Below are 22,477 nucleotides of genomic sequence, written 5' to 3'. Positions count from 1 at the left end.
TTTAGCGATGATAATTTTGTTGGGCAGGGAAGTTACCATCGTTCTCTTTTCTGACCCTCTCGCAGCAGGTGCTTTGGCTGCTGAAATAATTTCCTGCAATTCTTCCAAAGCTCTCTAGAGAATTTTATGAGAGGGTATTTACAGCTCTCTCTTCTGTTTGGCAGATTTTTTACAGGAATGCCTGTTATTCCTCCATGTCTGGGTCATTACCCATTAAACTGGGCACCAGATCTCATTGCTTATTTATCACTGAAGCTGTAATACTACATTTAATAAATAGTGAATTGTCAAAACAGATTGAGGGAAAACCAGGTAGCTCATTTGTTTTAAAAATATGAACATGGCTGGGTGTAGCAGCACACACCTGTAATCTCAGCGACTTAGGAGGCTGAGGCAGAAGGATCACAAGTTTGAAGCCAGCCTTAGCAACTTAGTGAGACCTTGTCTCAAAATAGAAATTAAAAAGAGTGCCCTTGGGTTCAGTCCCCAGTATTACCAATAAAAATGTATGAAGGTGGCTGAGAGAGCAGGGAATCCTAGAGAAAAGTCAGGGAGCCTTATAGGCCTGCCTGCTGAGAGATTTAGTTCAGCGTTTTTCCTCTTCTCTTACAGACCAGTTCTTCTCCCCACTCTGGGGTGTCCAGGCAGGTGCGGATCAAGGCTTCCCAGTCTTCAGGGGATATAAATACCGTCTACCAGCCCCCTGAGCCTAGAAGCAGGCACCTCTCTGTCAGTGAGTATCTCACTTCTTTATCCCCCCCCCTCATTTATTTTATCGGCTCATACTTTAAAAATTCAACAAATATTTGGACAACCCCTGTTGGGTCCCCTCTCACCCTGCAGGAGCTTCTCTTCTCAGTTAAATAATTCCTACTCTTTTTAAAAAATATTTTGTTAGTAGTTAGTAGACCTTTTTTTTTTTTTAATGTGTTTCTGAGAATCGATCCTAGTGCCTCACACATGCTAGGCAAGTACTCTGCCACTGAGCCACAACCCTAGCTCAAAATCCTACTTTTTTACACTCAAAAAATAAAATAATTAAAAAAAATTTAACAAATATTTATTAAACAGTCATCAAATATGTATCAACTACTACTCTGTGCCAAATAATCCTCTGTGCTTTTATTTATTTATTTAAAATATATATATTTTTAGTTGTTGATAAAGCTTTATTTTATTTATTTATATGTGGTGCTGAGAATCGAACCTAGTGCAATGTGTGCTACCACTGAGCCCCAGCACCAGCCTCTCTGCTTTTATTTGGGGAGGAGAGATGGGAAATGACTAGAATGTTATCCTGATCCTTAAGGATCTAACAAATATAATGATCTGATTAAATTTCTTTTAAATATCCCTGAGAAGGTGATCTCCTCAGACATCTGTTTGGAGACTCCAGTGAGGTCTACACTCATTTTTGATAATTCTTTCTCCTAAAGGACCAGAGACTTATAAATTTAGGAGACAGGTCTGAGTTTGAGTTTTGACTTTCTGCTTATAAGTCCTGAAAAGTCCTTATACTTTAAGGAAGTTGCTGGCTAGAAGACTCTTGGAGAATCAAACTAAGTTGTCTGAGAAGGACAGAGTAGTAGCATATACTGAATTGTGGAGTTGTATCAAGAGGGAGGGAAATCTTGCTGGACATGGGGCTCATACCTATAATCCCAGCAAATCTGGAGGTTGAGCAGGAGGATGGCAAGTTCATGGTCAGTCTGGGCAATTTAATGAGACCCTCAAAATAAAAAACAATTTAGTTATATCTCAAAATAAAAAACAAGAAGGATTGGGGATGTAGCTCAGTGGCAGAGCACTCCTGGGTTCAATACCTGGTACCATTAAAAAAAAAAAAGTAGGAAATCAGGCCTTATCAAATATTTGTATTATATCTGTTGCCCTAATGTTGAGACCCTGTGCTACTAAGGAGCCAAATTTTCCCTTTTCCATATAAGCAGAATTGCATTAAACTGAACTACTCTGAAGATTCAGAGCTAAGCTTGGAGAGGTCTGAGCATTGGCCCTGCTACTAAATCTGTCTGTGAGTAATATGTCTCCTGAGGAAAGAGCAGGAAAAACTATGTTGCTGAGGCACTGATTTTGCCTCACTGAGTAATTTCTGGAACTCAAGCAAACACTGATAGTGTTTCCAAATGAATTTCAGATTTCTGTGGATAATTATAGATAATTGGTGGATATGTTTTCAGTATGTTGGTTGAGGAGAGCCACCAAGGAGAACCTATCCAGAGCATCCCTGGAATCTGGGTGCCCTGGAGCCTGGAAAACTCTGCCAGCTTGACTTCTTTTCCAGAGACCTGATAGAGATTAAAGGAATGGAGGGCAGCAGCATTGTTCTTTGTAGAACAATGAAGTATGACATGGGGTAGTAATTCAGTCTTCTCCCAAGCATGAGCCTGTGATTAATGTGTAGAGACAGGGCTTAAATGCTGAGCCATTTGGACCTTTTCTCCATGTTGCAGGGGACATATATGGAAATTATTTTCCTGGCTAAGAATGCTGAGAATAAGATTTCTATATAGATCCTGTTTCTCTAGAAAATGGACAACACAGACTTACCCCACCTAGATTCTGGCTTCCTTCATTCAGCAAGCATTATGTACCAATTGGTGGGCTGGGTGAATGTGACAGTGGACCATGTACAAAGGCAATGGTAGTAGGAGCACAGAGGAGGAATCACTGATTCTGCCCAGGAGAGGAAGACTTTCACAGCAAAGGGAACATCTGGGCTTACACGCTGTATATAGAGATACATTCCAGGCAGGGAAAAGAGTACCTTCTAGGTGTGCTCATAAAAGATTGTGGTGGGCTTGAAGAACTCCAGGCACTTTGGAGCACGTGGAGTGGTGTAGATGCATCAAGAGAAGGGGGCAGAACCAGAAAATTGTAGAGAGGACTTCTAACTGGGATGACCTGGGAAATGCCTTCCGGGGAGGAGCTTTTTTAGCTAGATTTGAGAGAGAATGGAGGATTTCCATAGAAGGATGAGCTGAGAGGGCTTTTAGACTGTGCCTGTGGAGAGCTCACAATCCTTCACATCCAGATGGGTTCATGCATTTGGAGAAAGGATGCCTGAGTTGCTTTCTGGTGGTGCCCTGATTGTACTTAGTTATGCTTCTTTTTTGTTTTTGTTTTGTGTGTGTGAGGTATTGAGGTTTGAGCCAGGGTCTTTTTTTTTTTTTTTTTTTTTTAACAGAATGCCTTTATTTTGTTTATTTTTATGTGGTGCTGAGGATTGAATCCAGTGCCTCACACTTGCTAGGCAAGCACTCTGCCACTGAGCTATAGCCTCAGCCCAAGTCTAGCGTCTTGCACATACTAGACAAGTCCTGTACTACTGAGCTGCACCTCCAATCCTTTTAATTTTGAGATAGGGTCTCACTAAATCACCTAGACTGGCTAAAAACCTATGAACCTCCTAATTAGCTGTAATTATAGGCATGTACCACTGTGCCTGACATGCGCTTAGTTTTTTTTTGGTAGTCAGTGGAAACTGCTGAAAATCTTCGTTCCTCGTACCCTTCACCATTATAATCTTTATCACATTATTATCTTATTTCTGTCCTTTTAAACTACATTTTTGTTCATTCATTACCAAAGTATCTGCTATGTGTCAAAAACATGAAAAACAAAAAAGACTTGGGCTTTGTTCCTGAAAACAGACATTTACTTGTTATGATATGATGAATGTATAATTCCAATATGTGACCAGAAGATGCATAGTACTGTGTGTTTAGATGAGAGATAGAACCTGACCCTGGGGCCTGGAAAGGCTTATACTTCTACCTAAAGCACAAACAAAGGGTTCCAGGCAGAAGGTACTACACATGCAAAAGCCTGATGACTGGAGGGAGTGTAGATTAGAGAAAGGGAAAGAAGTCCTGATAGCTGGAGAGCTAGGAACAGAGGAAGGAGGCCAGAATTTGGCTGAAGAAAGAGGCAGACCCATGTGGACTGTGGTTAAGATGTTAACCCTTTTGTCTAAAGCAGTAAAAAAGGAGTCTTAAGGTAAGGAGGAATGAGTGGTGTTACATATTCAGATTTGTATTTTGATAAGATTGTGCTGGCTGTAGAGTGGAGAACAGATTGGGTCAAGAATGAACCCAAGGGAACCATACTAGGATAATGCAGTAGTCCAGGTAAAAGAAAACAGAAGCTTGCATTAGGCTGGTAATAGTAGTGGAGTAGAGGAACAGGAAGATTTGAGATTTCCAGAGGTAAAACTGACAGAAAGTGGCATGTCAGTGGTTCTCAAAGTTTGGAATGAGAACCCTGGGAAGCCCTTGATACCCTTTCAGGAGATCTGTAAGGTCAGAATTACTTTCAGAATCATACTAAGACCTGATGCCAATTCTCTCACAAGTCCGCAGTGGAGTTTTCCAGAGGTTATGTGTCTGAGGTGATGTCATCCCTCTGATGACTAATGGAATATGTACTTGTGTATTGTGTTTTTAAAATTTCTGAGTTTGCAGGGTGTGGTAGTGCAGCCTGTAATCCCAGCTGGATTGAAAGTTCGAGGCCAGCCTGGGCAAGTTAGTGAGACTCTATTTCTAAAATAAAATATAAAGGGCTGGGGATGTAGTTCAGTGGTAGAGCATTTGCCTAGCATGAGTGTGGTTCTGGGTTCCATCCCTAGAACCACACACACCAAAGGAAAAAAAAAAAAAAAACTCTGAGCTTTAATTTCTTTTTAAAAAATATTTATTTTTAGTGATAGGTGGACTCAATATTTTCATTTTATTTTTACGTGATGTGAGGAACAAACCTGGTACCTCATGCATGCTAGGGAAGCGCTGTGCCTCTGAGCCCCAGCCCCAGCCCCTGAGCTTTAATTTCTACTATGCTAAATATCAATTGACCTTGTTGGGGCTCTGAAAATGATACCTTGAAGTATGGTGCTTTGGCATGCTGAATACTTTGAACTGCAGGACATTGGTAGGGCCTCAGAAGCAAAGTGTCTTTCTGACATTTTTTTTGCTCTTCTTATATCTTGCTCCCCATTCTCCTCTACAGCAGGCTACAGAAATTGGAATTCTCTTTCCCCCAAGCACATTATGGAATTTGTTTTTTTAAAAACATATAAATTAGCAATTTTATTGAGGTAAACTTATACATTCCAAGAAATGATCTGGCAATTTTATTGAGGTAAACTTATACATTCCAAGAAATGATCAAATTGTCTAGACTTTTATATTATCATTTCAAAACCATTATATAAAATAATATTTCAAGTGGTACTTCATAAAATTATAAATATCAATCACATATAAATTAACTCAGATCTCATATTTAAATTATCAATAAATTAAAAATAATTAAAATAGTGTCCTAACGCTCATATTGTCAGTTCTTCGTAGAGAACAAGATAAGGTAGGTACCCAGTTGATAGGACATGTTTTCTGACCATAGGAAGGAATGCTCATGAACCAATAAGCTTAGATGCCCACTATGCTTTTGGAACAGCTCTCAGGGTGAACTACAGGAAATCCTCAAACTTGCTTAAGTTGAGTTGCATGGTCATGACCTTCTGCCAATCATTCTGTGACTCCAGTTTTGCCAACAGGTTGATATTTGCAGTTGGGCTAGGGAAGACTATTTTACTGGGATCCTTCACCTCTTGTTTCAAGATCTCAATCAGGTCTTTGGAACTGAACTGCACATGTTCAGCTCTGTCCCTGTTCTTGCTTTCCTGAAACTTGTTCCGGATGTACCTCAGGTAGACCTGAAACTCCAGAAGCCCAGAGGTGATTCTCACAAGGCAGTTGTCCCGATTGTATCCAGTTTGGAAGCATCCATCTTTTTCAGTCATCTTTGGAAGGTTCAGATTGTTTTCGGACACTGCCACATGGCTCTTGATACGGGTCTCATCATTCTTGCACAGCTCTTTTCTCATTTCGAAGACTTCCTTGATGAGGTAGGAAATCTGTCCTGCGGTTTTTTCGGAAGAGGCACGTGTTGGTTTATTTCGAGTGACACTATTCTCTCCATCTTCTCCTTGAAGTTATGAGGCGGGGAAGGCAGTAGCCACCACTAGGAGCAGCCCCAAGGAGGCAATTGAGAAGAACTTCATGGCTGTTCCTGGAGGGCAGATGGAACTCTCTTTCTTTCCTGGTGGACTCAAGAGCTTAATGTACATTATGGAAATTAACCCTTCTCCTTTATAACCAGCCATAAAACCTAAAACATTCCTTTTCCAGCATGTCTGTGTAAGAGCTGGTCTTGAAGAAATTCTCTGACCTATTTTATCTGATAATAGATCAGAATACCCTCATTCCAGAAGAGCTGATGCCCTATACCACAAAGAGACACCAAGAAGCATCTGAACAGTCAGGGCTTTACTGGGTTTCCCTCCTCAGTCTGTTACCATTAGGTACACCCATTTTATCTAATCAAAGTTCTACACTGGGGTTTGCTGTCATTGATTCCTAAGTATAACAATAGACAGTTTTCCCTGGGTCTTTGGATCTTCATTCTGAAGACTTTTGTGTCATATAAAACTTTGGTTAAATAAAATTGCTATGCTTTTCTCTTGTTAACCTGTCTTGTTGTAGACATGTATACCCTTGGTTTTAAAGAGTTTAAGTATTCTAAGACCAAAAGACTTTAGGAAATACTTTGGTATTGGATTAAATTTTCAGGTGTTGAAAAAGAAGTAAGTTGCTGACTAAATGGCACCACCTTTCACTAAGGCAGGGATACTGAAAGAGAGCCTGATTTCAGGTGCTGGGAAGGGGCAGAAGTAATGTTTTAATCATGGTGTTATTAAAGTACCTTTAAGACAGCCAAGAGGAGATGTCAAATGGGAAATTAGATATATAAGTCTTAAACTGGGGAGAAAATCAGAGCTGAGAAGGAAAAACAGAAAAGAAATCGTCTGTTTGAAACTATGATCTCAGAGTGACTAAGCAGACTATAGAATGAGAAGAGAAAGGGGCCTAGATTGAGCCTTAGGAACCAACACTTAGATCCAGTTAGAGGGAAGAGAGGATGAACCTGCAAGGAACAGAGGAAAGGAATGACTAGAGAAGTGGTGAATAAATTAGAAGTGTGAGGCATTGGCCTTACGTGGAACCGGCCAGATTGGAAAGGACAGAAGGGTAAGTTAGAGAAACTTGCTTAAGCAGGTACAGTATAAGGCTTTCTAGTAGTAAAGGGAAGCAGGAAGAAAGAGGAGTCAAGGTTATAAGATGAAGGACTCTAGGAAAAGTGCTAGCAGTAGAAATGGGGTCCAAAGAGAAGTCACTGGTAAGTAGGCCTTAGCAATTCACCTCCCACCCAGTTCTTCTCCCTTCACCCTCCTTCATCTTCAACATTAGCACACCTAACTATTCTGTGAGAGGACAATGTACAGGTCATTCAGCTCCCACTGCAAGGTTTCTAAGAAGCACTAGGTATCCCAGTCAATTTTAGACATCTCTATTCCTTACATTGAATTGAAAAATGGATTCCCTTCTCTTGACTACTCAGATAACATCTTTCAATAATAGTTTTTCAAATATTTGAAATCAGCTATCTTGTTTGCCCCTTGTTTTTCCTATTATAACACACACCTTGAGTTCCACTTTTTTTTTTTTTAATTTTTTAACATTTATTTTTCAGTTCTCAGTGGACACAACATCTTTGTTGGTATGTGGTGCTGAGGATCGAACCCGGGCCACACGCACGCCAGGCGAGCGCGCTACCGCTTGAGCCACATCCCCAGCCCTTGAGTTCTACTTTTTAAAAGCCAATCTGTTAAACTAGTTCATGCTAAAAACAAACAAAAAACAGGCTGGGTTGTTGGTGCATGTCAGTAATCCCAGCAATTCTGGAGGCTGAGGCATGATAATTGCAGTTCAAAGCCAGCCTCAGCAACTTAGTGAAACCCTGTCTCAAAATAAAATTAAAGGCTGGGGTTGTAGCACAGTGATAGAGTGCTTGCTTAGCATGTGTGAGACACTGGGTTCAATCCTCAACACCACATAAAAATAAATAAAATAAAGATCTATCAACAACAACAAAAAATAATAAAAAATTTAAAAAATAAATAAAACTTATTTCTTTATTAAAGATTGTGTGTGGAGATATTGGCAGACAGATGAATGGAATTTCCTTCCCTATGTGAAGATGTCCTTCCTGTCTTTGCATATAGAAATTCTACCATCTTTGAAGCCAAGCTGAAGCAGCATTCTTCCATGAAGTTGAGTGGTGCTCTTAAGCCATGTAGCCAGGCTAGAATTAAAGGACTTGTCCCTGGGTATTCTGACTCCTGTTTTTCATAGTGTATCTCATTAAGTGCCATTGCTTATTCATACACCATCTTTCTCTTTTTCTTGTCACTTTATCCCAAGTTGAGGCAAGCCAAACAGCAACCCCTAAAATGAGTGGAGGTAATCAGTCTTTTCAAGAAGTTGGGTAGTTGGGACTGGGGATGTGGCTCAAGCGGTAGCACGCTCGCCTAGCATGCGTATGGCCTGGGTTCTATCCTCAGCACCGCATACAAATAAAGATGTTGTGTCCGCCGAAAACTAAAAAATAAATATTAAAAAATTAAAAGAAGTTGGGTAGTAACAGAAAAATAGAGGTGGGCTAATAGCTTAGGGAGCAGCTAAAATATTATCAGGCTAGAGATCTGAGCAGTTTGTGAAGGGAGAGTAAAGATGGCTGGAAAGGGGAAAGCCAATGTGAAGAGACTGTGGGTAAGCTGGATCCTGCAGAGGGGGATCGCAGTCCAGGAAGAATGTAGTGGTGCCTTGGCAAGAAGGAGAAAAGCCTCTGATTCAGAGGGAAGAGGAGGAAATAATGAAGCAAAGGGAGAAAAGGATTGCTGACAGTGTGGGATAACTTATTATAGTGACGGCTGGGCAGTGGAGAGCTAGAGCCCTGTGTGTAGTACCAACTTCCAGTCTTAGGACAGGTTTGAGAGGGTAGAAGTCAAACTGCAAAAGTGGCATTTATACATACGAAAAGAAAATGGTCAATCTCCTTCACTGCCAAAGGTTTTTTTCTCTTTTTCATTATAAATTCTGCTGCCATAGTAGATGGTTAGTGGTGATAGCAACTTAATAAAATGGGGGGCTGAGGTTGTAGCTTAGTGGCAGAGCACTTGCCTAGCATGTGTGAGGCACTGGGTTCGATTCTCTGCACCGCATATAAATAAATGAATAAAACAAAGGTTCATCAACATCTAAAAAAAAATAAAATAAATAAATAAAATGGGAATATTGAAAGTTGAAATACACAGATGTTCTCAGGGTCTTGTGGGATGAAAATGTTTAGAAGCACTGTTCTGCACAGCATAGTCCAGGGTGAGTATTTGGAGAAATATTGGTTACAATTTCTTTTTCTTTTTTTTTTTTGTGTGTGTGTGGGTGGTTATTGGGGATCAAATCCAGGGACACTTAACCACTGAGCCACACCTTCAGCCCTTTTTAAATTTTATATTTAGAGACAGGGTCTTGCTAAGTTGCTTAGGACTTCATTAAGTTGCTGAGTCTGGCTTTGAACTTGTTATCCTCTTGCCTCAGCCTCCTAAACCACTGGGATTATAGGCATGCTTTACTGCGCCTGGCTGGTTACAATTTTCATTCTTTTTTTTTTTTTTTTTTTTTTTGGTACTGGGACTTGAACCCAGGGACACTTAATCACTGAACCACATCCTAACCAATGAGCCACATCTTTAAAAAAAAAAAAATCTATTTTTCAGTTGTAGGTGGACACAGTACCTTTATTTTTTATTTTTATTTGGTACTGAGGATCGAACCCAGGGCCTCACACTGTACCACTGAGCCCAAGCCCCAGCCCCAGTCCTCAGTCCCTTTAAAAATAAATAAATAAATAAACATATTTTTTTTGAGTACCGGGGATTGAACCCAGGGACATTTAACCACTGGGGCACATCCCCAGTCCATTTTTGTATTTTATTTAGAGACAGGGTCTCATTGAGTTGCTTACCATCTCGCCATTGCCGAAACTGGCTTTGAATTCAAAATCCTCCTGCTTCAGTCTCCTGAGCTGCTGAGATTATAGGTGTGCACCACCACACCTGGCTTCTTAAAAAAAAAAAAAAGAAAAAAGAAACAGAGTCTCACTGAGTTGCTTAAGGCCTCTCTGAGGCTGGTCTCGAACTTGAAATCCTCCTGCCTCAGCCTCAAAAGTCACTGAGATTACAGGTATGTACCACCATGCCTGGCTTTGTTACAATTTCTATTGAGAAAGCAAAAAATTAAAAAATTTTAAAAAATAAGATTTAATTACCCTCCCTATATCATTTATCCCTCAAGAGAAAAAAAAAGACTTAGAAATATTTCTTGTACTTGCAATGACCTGACCTACACATTAACACTGACCCAAAGCCCTAGAACTCCCTGTGGAGGCAACTTCCTGACTCCTTCCTGTTCTCCTTTGAAAAGGGCCAGAATCCAAGAGCCTGAATTTCAGCTTAGAGCCCAAGCAAAAGAATCATCCATATCCTACCTTGGGGGGGGGGGCATAGTTATCTGATTCTGCTTCTCTGAATAAGGAGGCTAGCAGAGAGTAGCATACCCCATCAAGAATTCAGACAGCTAGCAGCCTAACCCCCATTTCTTCTCCTTATGTATAGAATGCTTTCAGGGGAAGCTGTGAGACACTCTGGACTGAGGACTACTCCTGTGCCCTTCTGCTTCAGCCAGTGCTAAGATGGGCCCCTTAGTATAAATAACCTGATGAAGCTAGAACAGCAAGATCAGGGTAGAATGCCAGGGAAGCATGGCCTAGAGAACCTGTTCCTCTCCCCCTGCCTGTGCTTGCCTCCTGAGATCTATTGAACGAGCTGTGCTTTGCACAACAGACTCTTCTGCCATCCAGCTCACTGTCATTACTGGTAAATATATGACCATCAACAGCACTTAGCCCAATATCCTGGCCTTGTTCAGTTCCCTGTCCCACTTGTTCTCAACTACTTGTTGTGTATCTTGTAGGCTCCCAATTTCTGAAATGAAGATAAAAACAAAACTGAAAATACCCTGAAGCAGTTCTGCCAACTCCTGGTTTTTCCATTCGCTTCCTCTGATAGCCATTGGTTTGGGGAGACTTCCCTTTCCTGCTCCAGGCCGTGGGCCTAATCACAATAGCCCCTGGCGTGTTGCCCATCAGATAATAAGGCTGGCTCTCTGCAGGCCATCGTGTGGATTGGAAAAAGTGAAAGTCTCTGGCTGGAAGTAAAAGCTTAGAAAACCTTTGCTCTTTTCCCTCTCCTATTTCTTTGTTGCCCTTGCATGGGCTACTTCCATCCCACCTGCAAAACCAGAAGATAGTTCAGAGGAGCTTGTGAAGGAGGGGATAGGTATGAGGAGGATGCTGAATGTTTGATCTCAGGGAGGTCTCACCCCAGACACTCTGTAACAGATGGGGAAATTCATCCTGTTTAGGGATAGTTTGGACCAATGTCTGAGGTTTCATCAATAAGAGTTTTTCTTTCTCTTTAATCAGTCCCTTTCAGGAGATGTTTATTATTTGTTCTAGGTGAAATATATAATATCTTTTCACTCCAGAACACATTGATCAGGATTCAGTTGCACAAAAAAGTATCCATTTTAGGCAAAAGAGATTTAGTGCACATTCTGCTCATGGAATGGACCATTGGGAGAGTGAAAGAAACAAGCTCTAGATTCCAATGCACCACAGAGCTTCTCTTTCTTCTATAATTGGAAAGCCACCAGTCCAGAAGCACGTGCCTCTTGGTTCTGGTCCATACCACATACATACACAGGGATCCCTGCACTTCTGTAACTGTGTCCACAAACAGTAGGAATGACAGGAAGCCTCTAAATCTCACACAAGTGTATTTGTTTGGCTGAACCTAAAAGGAGTTTTAGAAATATAACTAGCTAAATAGCTTTTGAAGAGCAGGAAGAGATACTAGACAGAATGGATCTAGAGTGTAACTCATACCTGCTATATAAGTTAAAGGAAATAAATGAGATTCGGCCGAGTTCCTACTATGAGATGGTGTCATATAGGTTACATATGCCACCACATTTATGACTTCCCCAAATCATAGATACTTCTCTCCATTTTTTCAGATGAGAAAATTTAAGATGAGAGTTTAAATCAGTCAGCTAATAGGTTAGCAAAGCCAAGTTCACGTAATCCCAAAGCTTAGACTTTCTTTGATACAACTTTCTTACCTTAGGGTTGCCTCTACTACTGACATATGTTACCAACATATGGACTGAATTGCCACCGAACTTGGAGACTACCAAAATGTTATCTACTGCCAAAAGCAAGAATTGGGCACAAATATTAGCAAGATTAAATGTTCTGTGTTTTGGGACATGACAAACAAAGCTTAAGAAAACCATCCTTTTTTCATGGTTACACTGGAATTTTGTGATACAGTGGTGAGGGAAGTGGCCAGGTATTTTGGTCTTTGACATCTGGGCCACTTGGGAAGTGCAGGCATTTTCTTTTACTTGGTCCAGATTTCCCCTCCCCTCCATTGTGTGTCTTTGCCTCTGGGTTCTCTATTTGCCACATGGCATTTTGTATCCCTGACCCCCTCCTCATGAATGAACATGGACAAAATAACTTTGGATCTGAGCTATATAAAACATGTCACTGTGTTTCTCCTGTACTGTCAAGAAATTCCCACACTTGTTGGGCTTTGTGGCACATCCTTTGGTCCCAGTGACTAAGGAGATTGAGGCAGGAGGGTCGCGAGTTTGAGACTAGCCTCAGCAATTTAGGGAGGCCCTAAGCAACTTACTGAGACCCTGTCTCAAAAAGAGTTGGAGATGTGGCCAGTGGTTAAGTGCCCTGGTTCAATCCCTGTTATCAAAAAAATTATAAAGGAAGCCATACACGATGGCACATGCCTATAATCCCAGTGATTCTGAAGGCTGAGGCAGGAGGATTGCAAGTTCAAGACCATCCTGCCTCAAAATAAAAAAAAAAAAAATTAAAAGGACTAAGGATATAGCTCAGTGGTAAAATGTCCCTGGGTTCTATCCACAGTTCTGGGAAATAAATAATTTCAAAAAGGGCTGGGAGTGTGGCTTAATGGTAGAGTGCCTGCCTAACATGCATGAGGTCCTGGTTCCATCCTAAGTCTGTGAAAAAAGAAAAGAAATCCCCACACAAGCCTCTCCTGTGCCTGCAGAAGACTATCACATTTCCCCATGTAAGGGATATCCATCCTCATGGGGGGCACTTCCAGGAAAAGTTTTGCCTTTTGCTCCTATATTAAGCAGCATGCCTGCCCTTTTTGGAAATGAATGTCTCAAAATTACCTTGGCTGACCTGCTTTGGGAGTCACAAAGCCTGGTTTCTAGCCACAATCCCACTGTTAAGTCACTATATGACTTTGGGTCTCAGGTTCTCCTTCCATGCAGTGTAGGTGATAGTCATACACCTCTGCTGCAGGGGTGTTGTAAGAGTTAAATGAGAGATAACAGAGTGTCGAGAGAGAAGAGAATTGCCTAGCCTGATTTCATTGCTCTGTTGGTTCACATCTCAACATCCCTAAATTTATACTCAGAGCTGCTTGAATTTCTGCCTGGGCTTAAGAAATCATGAACAGACACACTTCATTGGGCTGTTTGAGATCATGTGATAGGAATGGTTCAGGTACTGCTTTACCTCGGAACTGGTGGCCTCTAACCTGTGATGACATGTTGAGTTCCTATTTTTGGAGAAATGTTTCTGGCAGCTGCGGTGAAGTCAGGTGAGGAAGTCAGATTATTGAGGGCCTTATGTTAGCCTTCCTGCCCAATATACATCCTTGGATTGATGCCTCCAAGAAAGAGTTGGAAGTTTTGTTTGTTTGTTTGTGTTTTTGGTAAAGGCGATTGAACCCAAGGGTGCTTAATCACTGAGCCACATCCTCTGCCCTTTTTATCTTTTATTTTGAGTCAGGATCTCTCTAAGTTGCTGAGGCTGTCCTTGAACTTGCAGTTCTCCTGACTCAGCCTTCTGAGTCTCTGGGATTATACGTGTTCACCATCACGCCCAGGCTCAATTGGAATTATTTTTTTTCTTTATTTTTTTAGTTGTAGGGGGACACAATAACTTTATTTTATTGATTTATTTTGTTGAGAATTGAACCCAGTGCCTCACACATGCAAGGCAAGCACTCTACCACTGAGCTACAACCCCAGACCGGAAGTATTCTTGATGACAAATTTATCAAGTGTCTTCTGCATAATTGAATAAGCTATAGGTCTGATCAACTGATATCATATAGAATAATAAAGGAGTCAGTCTCTTGATGAACGGATTAAGCTTCTTAGATGCTGTCTCAAAGAGCAACCCTCTGCACCATTCTTTTTCCCTTATGAGGGCCCTTGGGATAGTAAAAGGAGCCTACCTGACTCAGGGAATTTTGTTGAGCCCCAGCAGTTTGTTAGGCCCACTCTCCCCTCCAGGATGTTCAAAGAGCCTAGCTGGACTTATTAGCATCTTCTGCAGGAGATATACCACCTCTCCTTCCAGAGCACAGCCTGTGCTCTGTATATCCCAAATTTTCCTTCTGAAACTGATTTCTATCAAGAAAGGAGGGAGTTGGTATTGGCTGTTCCCCCACTTTCAGAGTAGAATGAGTTAGATTCTTCCCCAAGTCTCCAGGCTACCATACTTGTTCTCTCTTCCTTAGCCATGCCCACAGAACATCTTGCCTGCAGCTCCATTTCAGGAAACCTAGTGCTATAGCTCTGAACTAGACTGGAGAAACCGGTCACTGAGGAAAGTAGCCTGCTTCATTGAGGATTTTAACTTCGGCTATTCCCAGTGTCGGAATTGCTGAGTTATGGGGGAGAGGTAAGGAGTATAAGATATGAATATGGGGAAGGATATGGGGAGGACTGTTTTGATTCAGGTTTTCTATATGACTGGATAAATTTGTTACCTGCTTGGTGATCTTAGAAAAAGAAAAAATTGGGGCTGGGGATGTGGCTCAAGCGGTAGCGTGCTCGCCTGGCATGCATGCGGCCTGGGTTTGATCCTCAGCACCACATACAAACAAAGATGTTGTGTTCGCCGAAAACTAAAAAATAAATATTAAAATTCTCTCTCTCTCTTTTTAAAAAAAAATTAAAAAAAGAAAAAAATTGCAAAATTCTAGTCTCACTTTTGTCTCCTCTGATTATTGAAAACAGAGAGTCAATCAGAAAAGGCTAGGGGTAGAGAAATTGATTTCCCAGACTCAAATCCCTTATGACAGAACATTGCTCAATGATTTCTAAAGCATGTCTATACACTTGTCATTCTGTGATATTTGAATGATAAACTATTCCATCTTACAAGCTGATGTAAGTCCACACACATTGGCTTTGTGTCCTCTCACCTGTAAAATAGGAATGATTTCTGCTTCCTAAAATTATTTATATTTTCCTAAGAAATGTAAAGCTCTCTGAGTTCAGCTGCCTCCTCTGTTAAGTAAAGCAAATGCTTATGTTTCAGGATTATTGCAAGGATTAAGACAAGTAACAAATGTAAAAGTACTATGCAGAGTGCCTGACTCTGAAAATGTTCCCCAAACCTCTGTTATATGGATGTTGAAAATCAAATGAAGTAATTACTATGAATGTCCAACAGAAAGTAAAACATTAAGATAATATGATTATTCATAGTAGTTAGGAAGGATAGAAGTGGTAGATCTGAAATAGGCAGCCCCTTGCTGCTGGCCAGAATGTCAGGGGGCCTTCTTACCTGATACAGATATAGAACAAGTAAGGGGAGCCACAGACCTGGGGAATAGGGCAGGAGAAGGAGATGCCTAGGTATATCCAGTTACCTTTCCCTGGATCCCAACCCAAAAGTGCTGCTGGGACCCAAACAAAGCTCAAGAGAATTAAGCTGATGTACAGTAGACCACAGTTTTGTTTTCCACAATTTTTTTTATCACTAGTCAGTTGTAGTCAGAAAATATTAAGTGGAGAATTCAAGAAATATGCAATTTATAAGCTTTAATTTGCACACCATTCTGAGTAATGAGATAAAACCTTGCATTTTTCTGCCTGGGGTATGAATCTTCCCTTTGTTCATATGCTACCTGTTAGTTACTTATAACTATTACATTTTAACATTGCTTGTGTTCCAAATAACCCTTATTTGTTTTTTAAATATTTATTTACTTATTTTTTAGGTGTAGATGGACACAACACAATGCCTTTATTTTTATATGGTGCTGAGGATCGAACCCAGGTCCTGCCCATGCTAGGGGAGTGCACTACCGCTGAGCCACAATCCCAGCCCAAATAATAACCCTTATTTAATAATGGTTTCAAAGTACCAGAGTAGTGACATTGGCAGTTTTGTTAGACTATTATTATAATAGTTTTATTTTATTATTATTATTAACCTCTTACCATGGCTGATTATAAGTTGAACTTTATCATGCATATATATACATCTAGGAAAAAACACGGTATATGTCAGGTTTAGTACTATCCAAGGCATCAGATATCTTACTGGGGGGTCTTAAAATATATGCCCCAACCATATATGAACAGACATATGGGAAACTACTGTATCATTCCTTTTTCTAGGTTCTTTGCAGAATGAGAGGAAATTGTTTTGGTGCTCTATAGGGAGAGAGAGAGGTATGGCATTATAAAGGAATAGTCATATACATGAATAAGAGAAAATACAAAGCTGGTCTGATTGTCAACTCAAAATGATTTCCCAGGGTTTATTCTGGTTTATGTTTTGTTCTAAGGTTCTTAGTTAATGTATGTTCTAGCGTATGCTCCTTTTTTTTGTTTGTTTGTTTTTGTTTTTTGTATTGGGGATTGAACCCAGGAGCACTCTACCACTGAGCTACATCCCCAGCCTTTTTTTTTTTTTTTTAAATTTTGAGACGGGGTCTCATCAGGTTGCCAAGGCTAGCCTGGGACTTGCCATCCTCCTGCCTCAGCCTCTCAAGTAGGTGAGATGATGGACATACACCACCACACCCTGCTTGCTTCCTATTAGGAAGGACTTTGCCTTGGGGAGCTGGAGCATGCTGGGCTTTGGTGCCATAACCCAAGTCACAGCCCTGACCTCTAGGTCTCAGTATCTCAAACTGGTCCCATGCCTGCTCCTCTTGAGCCACAAGTCCTACGCTCTGTTGTTAAAAGCCTTGTTTCTATGCTCTAGGCTCTCAAAACCCTGGCCGAAGCTCACCTCCCCCTGGCTATGTGCCTGAGCGGCAGCAGCACATTGCCCGACAGGGATCCTACACCAGCATCAACAGTGAAGGAGAATTCATCCCAGAGACCAGCGAGCAGTGCGTGAGTATGGGGGCCCAGGGTATGCCCATGGACTGTGTTAGACCAAGGTTATGACCAGGGGTACTCAGTGGGCACAGTGTATACCGCAGGGACTTGAATCCCACCCAATAACTCTTTTATAAATCAGGCTTTCCCAAATATTAGTTATTCCTTTCTAGGAGCCAAATATTAATTCTTGCCAAAAATGAAGTTTAAACTACCTACCCTTGGTCTTGGGTGAGTACTTGACAGTTTCCCTCTTCTGCAGTCCTCTCGCAATCCCCTTATATTACACCACTTTGCTATTTACGATGATCTTTACAATGCCTATCTTCATTTCCACACAGTTTTTCATTAGCTGTGTTTTAGTTTTGCTATATCTTGATGAAAGGTAGAAAGTAAACTATATCCAGATCACCTTTTAGGATTGATTAAGAGTGACCTTCTGTGAAGATAAATAGCTGTGTTAGTTACCTATAACAAAATAACAAATTCCAGCAAACTTAAAATCTTTAAATGACATATACTTTTATTGCTTTAGTTTCCTTGGGTCAGTTGTGACTCATTGGTCACTTTGGGGGTTTGTCCACTATGATGGTTTAACCATTTTAATGACTGGCTTTTTAATCTTGGGGCTTACTTGATGAAAATGGCAATGGGACTTAGTGAACTCAGCAAGGGTGAGATCTCTGGCTTCATTCTGGTCTTTTAAATGAGCTTGCTTTAATTACAAAGAGAAAGATCTGCTTTTATAAGTTTCTGGAATTTGGTTTGAGAAGGGGAAATTTCTTTTTTTTTTTTTTTTTTTTTAAAGAGAGAGTGAGAGAGGAGAGAGAGAGAGAGAATTTTTTTAATATTTATTTTTTAGTTCTCAGCGGACACAACATCCTTGTTGGTATGTGGTGCTGAGGATCGAACCCCGGCCGCACGCATGCCAGGCGAGCGCGCTACCGCTTGAGCCACACCCCCAGCCCCAAGAGAAGGGGAAATTTCTTAAGGGTAAAATGTCCAACAGAAGGGCCAGTACCATCACATGTAGAATTTTACAGCAACAATTCCTGTAACTTTTCTTTCTTTAAGAAAAGAGACTGTATAGTCTATGAGAAGCCCTTTATACTCTTCTCCCTTCTCTACTCCTGCCTGCTAGATAAATTCATGTTTGGAACAGTGACTTGGAATGCCTTTAGCTGCAGATTTTTCCTAGGCATTTTACTAACTGCCCCATTTCTCTAACCATTTTTCTTCTGCACACCTGCTGTTCTTAGAGGTGACTGAGTATGAAATTCCAGAGATTGCCAACAAGCTCCATTGCCTCTGTTTCTGTCTTTCCCCATGGAAAACATAGGAGAATTTGACTCTTATTGATTACAGACTTTTAGAAAGAGGCTGCTGGAGACTATCAAGGTCCTACCCCCAGTTCCCACCCCTTTAGCCAAAGCAAATTGCTTCTAGTAACAGGCCATTCAAGATAAATCTACTTCACAGGGACCAAAACAGCATAGTATATAGTGAAAAAAATATCCCATTGGGACTTTCTTAAAAAGTGAAACTAAGATAAGTTTATTTTGTTTTTTCTTTAATCAGATTTAGGTAACAGTTGCATCTATTTGCCGATTTTTAGAATGAACAAAGCATGATTCATGTTAATTTTTTGGCTTAATTTTTCTGACAGAAGTTAGCTAGCACAATGTAACTTCCTTCACTTCCCCTTTGACTTCTGTAGCACTATCATAATTAGGGTCATTGTTGCAAAAACATTCATGGGACTCAGCAGTTTTTCTCAAGGCCTCTTGAACCTTTGGTATATTTCTCCATCACACTTGCTGTGTTGTTTTACTCATCCATTTTCTCTTTTCGGTTACTTGATCAAACTTTACCAAATATACACTTGCTGGATTTGGAGCAGTTCTTTCCCACTTTGGGAAATCTTGTATCCTGGCCAAATTTGTAATTTTACTTTGCAGTTAATTTGTCTTGATAGGCAGATTTTTTAAAATCATATATGATAATATGACCTAAAACATTTGAAATTATGGGTGGGAATGGACCCTAGTATGAAATGGGAAAAGAGATTTCATTTGGAAACAAATTATGTAAAATCTTATGTTATTGAATTCTCATAATTCTAATATTTTCTTCCCTGTGTGAAGTTTAACTTTGGAGCTCAGGTAATGCATATAGTCAGTCCTCTACCTCTGTGGATTCCATGTCTATAGACATGGAACAGATTCAACCAACTACACAATGAGTATATTCTGTCTGTACTTATTATATAGAGACTTTTCTTTCTTTCTTTCTTGGTACTGTGGATAGCTCTATTTTTTTTTTTTTTTTTTTTTTTGAGACAGGGTCTCACTAAGATGCTAAAGCTGGCCTCAAAATTGTAATCCTCCTGCCTCAGCTTCCCAAGTCACTGGGATTAGAGGCAGGTGCCACTGGGACCAGCATGGACTTTTCTTTTTTCTTGTCATTCCCTAAACAATACAGTATAACAATTATTTATGGAGTATTTACATTGTATTAAATATTATACATAATCTAGAGATGATTGAAAGTACGTAGGAGTATATATATATGGATAATATGCTAATACTGTGCCATCTTTTGTAAAGGGACTTGAGGATCCTCAGATTTAAATGGGAACCTGGAACCAATCTCCAGTGGATGTCAGGGAATGACTATACTGTGAAATTGAAGACCCCATAGCCACCTCCGCTCTGTAAAGAGAAAATGAAGGGGAGGACCTTCACGAGATTAGTTGGGGGGGTGAACTATTGTGAAGGTTTTTTGTAACTGCATTAGATCAGGGTCCAGAGAAATACTTCAATCTATGTAGACGTCTATTAACTCTGTATTGGAACTAGGAGCTGGGAGATTGTATTCTGGTACCAGCTTTGCATGGACTAGTTTTATGACTTTAGACAAGTCTCCTAACCTTTCTTTGGCTACAGTGCTCATCTGTGAAATGAAGCAATGCTTGTTTTCGTAAATTATGAATTATAGAGTGTAAACAGAAGCATTGGGGTCCCACCCAAACTCACTGGAAGCCTCTGCAGGGTAGTACCATCTCCAGTGCCAGGCACCAGTGTTGATAAGCCAAGAAAGTGCCAACTAGAGAAGCTGCGTCTCTGCTTTGCCCTCCTGGCAAGACTCCTTGGGATGCCAGCCAAGCATTTTTCTCCCTCCTGGAAACTTGCCTTTCAGACTACAGGGGAGAATGGTACCTTACTAACCATTCTTCCTACTGTATGGGGAAACAAGGGCACTTTCATATTTAAACAAAAAGACCATGTGCTGGCCTCAACTGGGTCATAAAGCCTGGGTCACCTGGCTGGCTGGGATTAGGGTTGGGACTATGGTTTTATTGTATGACTTGCCTTACAGATGCTGGATCCCCTGAGCAGTGCTGAAAATTCCTTATCAGGAAGCTGCCAATCCTTGGACAGGTCAGCAGACAGGTATGGGGCTGTGGGTAGCTTGAGTGTTATTAGATGGGCTTCTTAAATTTTTTCCTTCTTTCTTTTTTTTTGGGGGGGGTGGTCCTGGGGATTGAACACAGAGCCACTTAATCACTGAGCCAGCTACATCCCCAGCTCTTTTTTTTTTTTTTTTGTAGTAGCAGATGGACAGAAAACTTTATTATATGTTTAATATTACGCAGTGCTAACGATTGAACCCAGTGCCTAGGTTTATTTATTTAATATTTTGAGATAGGGGATCACTAAGTTTCTTAGGCCCTCGCCAAATTGCTGCAACTGGCCTCAAGTTTGCGGTCCTGCCTCAGCCTCCGAAGTCTCTGGGATTATAGACATGTGCCACCACACCTGACCAATGCATAAGCATTTTTTGAACTGATGGGTTGAAGAAGTAATGTTCGCTAGTGTGCATCTATGATCCAGCCACAGATTGACAGGCCCAGTGTTGTTTTTTTTTGTTTGTTTTGTTTTAAATATTTTATTAGTTGTTGATGGACCTTTATTTATTTATATGTGTGCTGAGAATCAAACCCAGTGCCTCACACCTGCTAGGCAAACACTCTATCACTGAGCCACAATCCCAGTCCCAGGCCCAGGGTTAAAACAGCATGCATCTAGGGAAGCCCTCTCCTTAGTTTCCCAAACACCTTGAGAATGTTTTGCTTGCATAATAAAATGAATATAAAATATATTTGCATAATAAAATAGCCTATAAAATATCAGTTCATTTATTAAGTGCTTGTTGTGTTGTTTTGAGTGCTCTACATGTTTTGATTTGACTCATAATACTTGCTGCTCTTGGGCATTTGGGGTCTTTATTGTAATCTAGACTGAGAAACAATGGGCTATTGAAGTTTGGGGGGAAAAAACGAAATTCTCATCCATGGGTTTACTTTCATTTTAAAATTTTTTTGTCCAAATGTTTCTGGTGGAATAAGAAACAGGGATATGATAATTGAAAAACAATACTTAGGCCTCCTCCCATGTATGGAATTCTGTTCTTACATTCTAGGAGGAAATGTGTTCTCCTTTATATAGAACATGGCTCTTTAGAGCTGGCCCCAGCACTGATCCCACTGCTCCCTTATCTCAGCCTTGTTTTGGCCACCTCTGATTGGGTTTAGGGTTATGGTTAGAAGCTAAGGAGCAATGGTTGGGATTGTGGCTCAGTGGTAGAGTGCTCATCTAGCATGTGTGAGGCACTGGGTTCATTCCTCAGCACCACTTAAAAATAAATAAATAAGTAAAAGTAAAGGTATTGTGTCCATCTACAACTTAAAAATTTTTCAAAAAAAATGGAGAGCAACAAGTTTAGTTTTTTTTTTTGTGTGTGTATCTGATTAATTGTTTATGTGTGTACTGATCTTCTGACTGTGGCCAGATTTGACCTGAGCACTGATAAGTGTGATCTTCCTCTAGATGTCCCAGAATGTAGTCATAGATATGTGTTGATTCCAATATATATCCTTGATTGGGGCTTGCTTTCCAATCAGGGTAGCAAGAAGGCACAAGTAAAGTGCTAGGAGTCCTCACTGGTTGAGGGCTCTGCCAGGACAGGGACTGACTCTGACTTTGGACTATCTTCTGAGCTTTGGGATAGGAAGAGAGGACAGAAGGTCTGGGGAAGGTCTTGGGAAGAAGAAGGCAGCCCCCAAGTCACTGTCTTGAAAGTTCTGACCTCTGACCCTTTCAAAAGGTACTTGCTTATCAGTCAGGGAAAGGGTTATTCAGGTGGATGCTGGGAAAGATAGCTGAATTTACCCACTTCCCTGGTTTTGGGTA

The 22,477-nt window shown here is 40.7% G+C and overlaps 1 protein-coding gene across 7 annotated transcripts in view; it reads left to right on the top strand.

The window, feature by feature from the left end:
• Map3k3 (mitogen-activated protein kinase kinase kinase 3) overlaps nucleotides 1-22,477 on the top strand; it is a 69,020-nt gene that overhangs the window by 37,403 nt on the left and 9,140 nt on the right. For 5 of the 7 annotated variants that reach the window (XM_005328194.2, XM_005328193.5, XM_078041891.1 and 2 more), the window contains 3 exons: nucleotides 613-733; nucleotides 17,107-17,240; nucleotides 20,604-20,677. In XM_005328194.2, the coding sequence (XP_005328251.1) occupies nucleotides 613-733; nucleotides 17,107-17,240; nucleotides 20,604-20,677 (329 nt within the window). The remainder of the gene's footprint in view (nucleotides 1-612; nucleotides 734-17,106; nucleotides 17,241-20,603; nucleotides 20,678-22,477) is intronic. The other 2 variants (XM_021728403.3, XM_021728402.3) reach the window with 1 other exon arrangement.

This window comes from Ictidomys tridecemlineatus, chromosome 3 (assembly GCF_052094955.1).
Source record: "Ictidomys tridecemlineatus isolate mIctTri1 chromosome 3, mIctTri1.hap1, whole genome shotgun sequence".
NCBI lineage: Eukaryota > Metazoa > Chordata > Mammalia > Rodentia > Sciuridae > Ictidomys > Ictidomys tridecemlineatus.
This window is presented reverse-complemented; position numbering and strand designations above follow the sequence as displayed.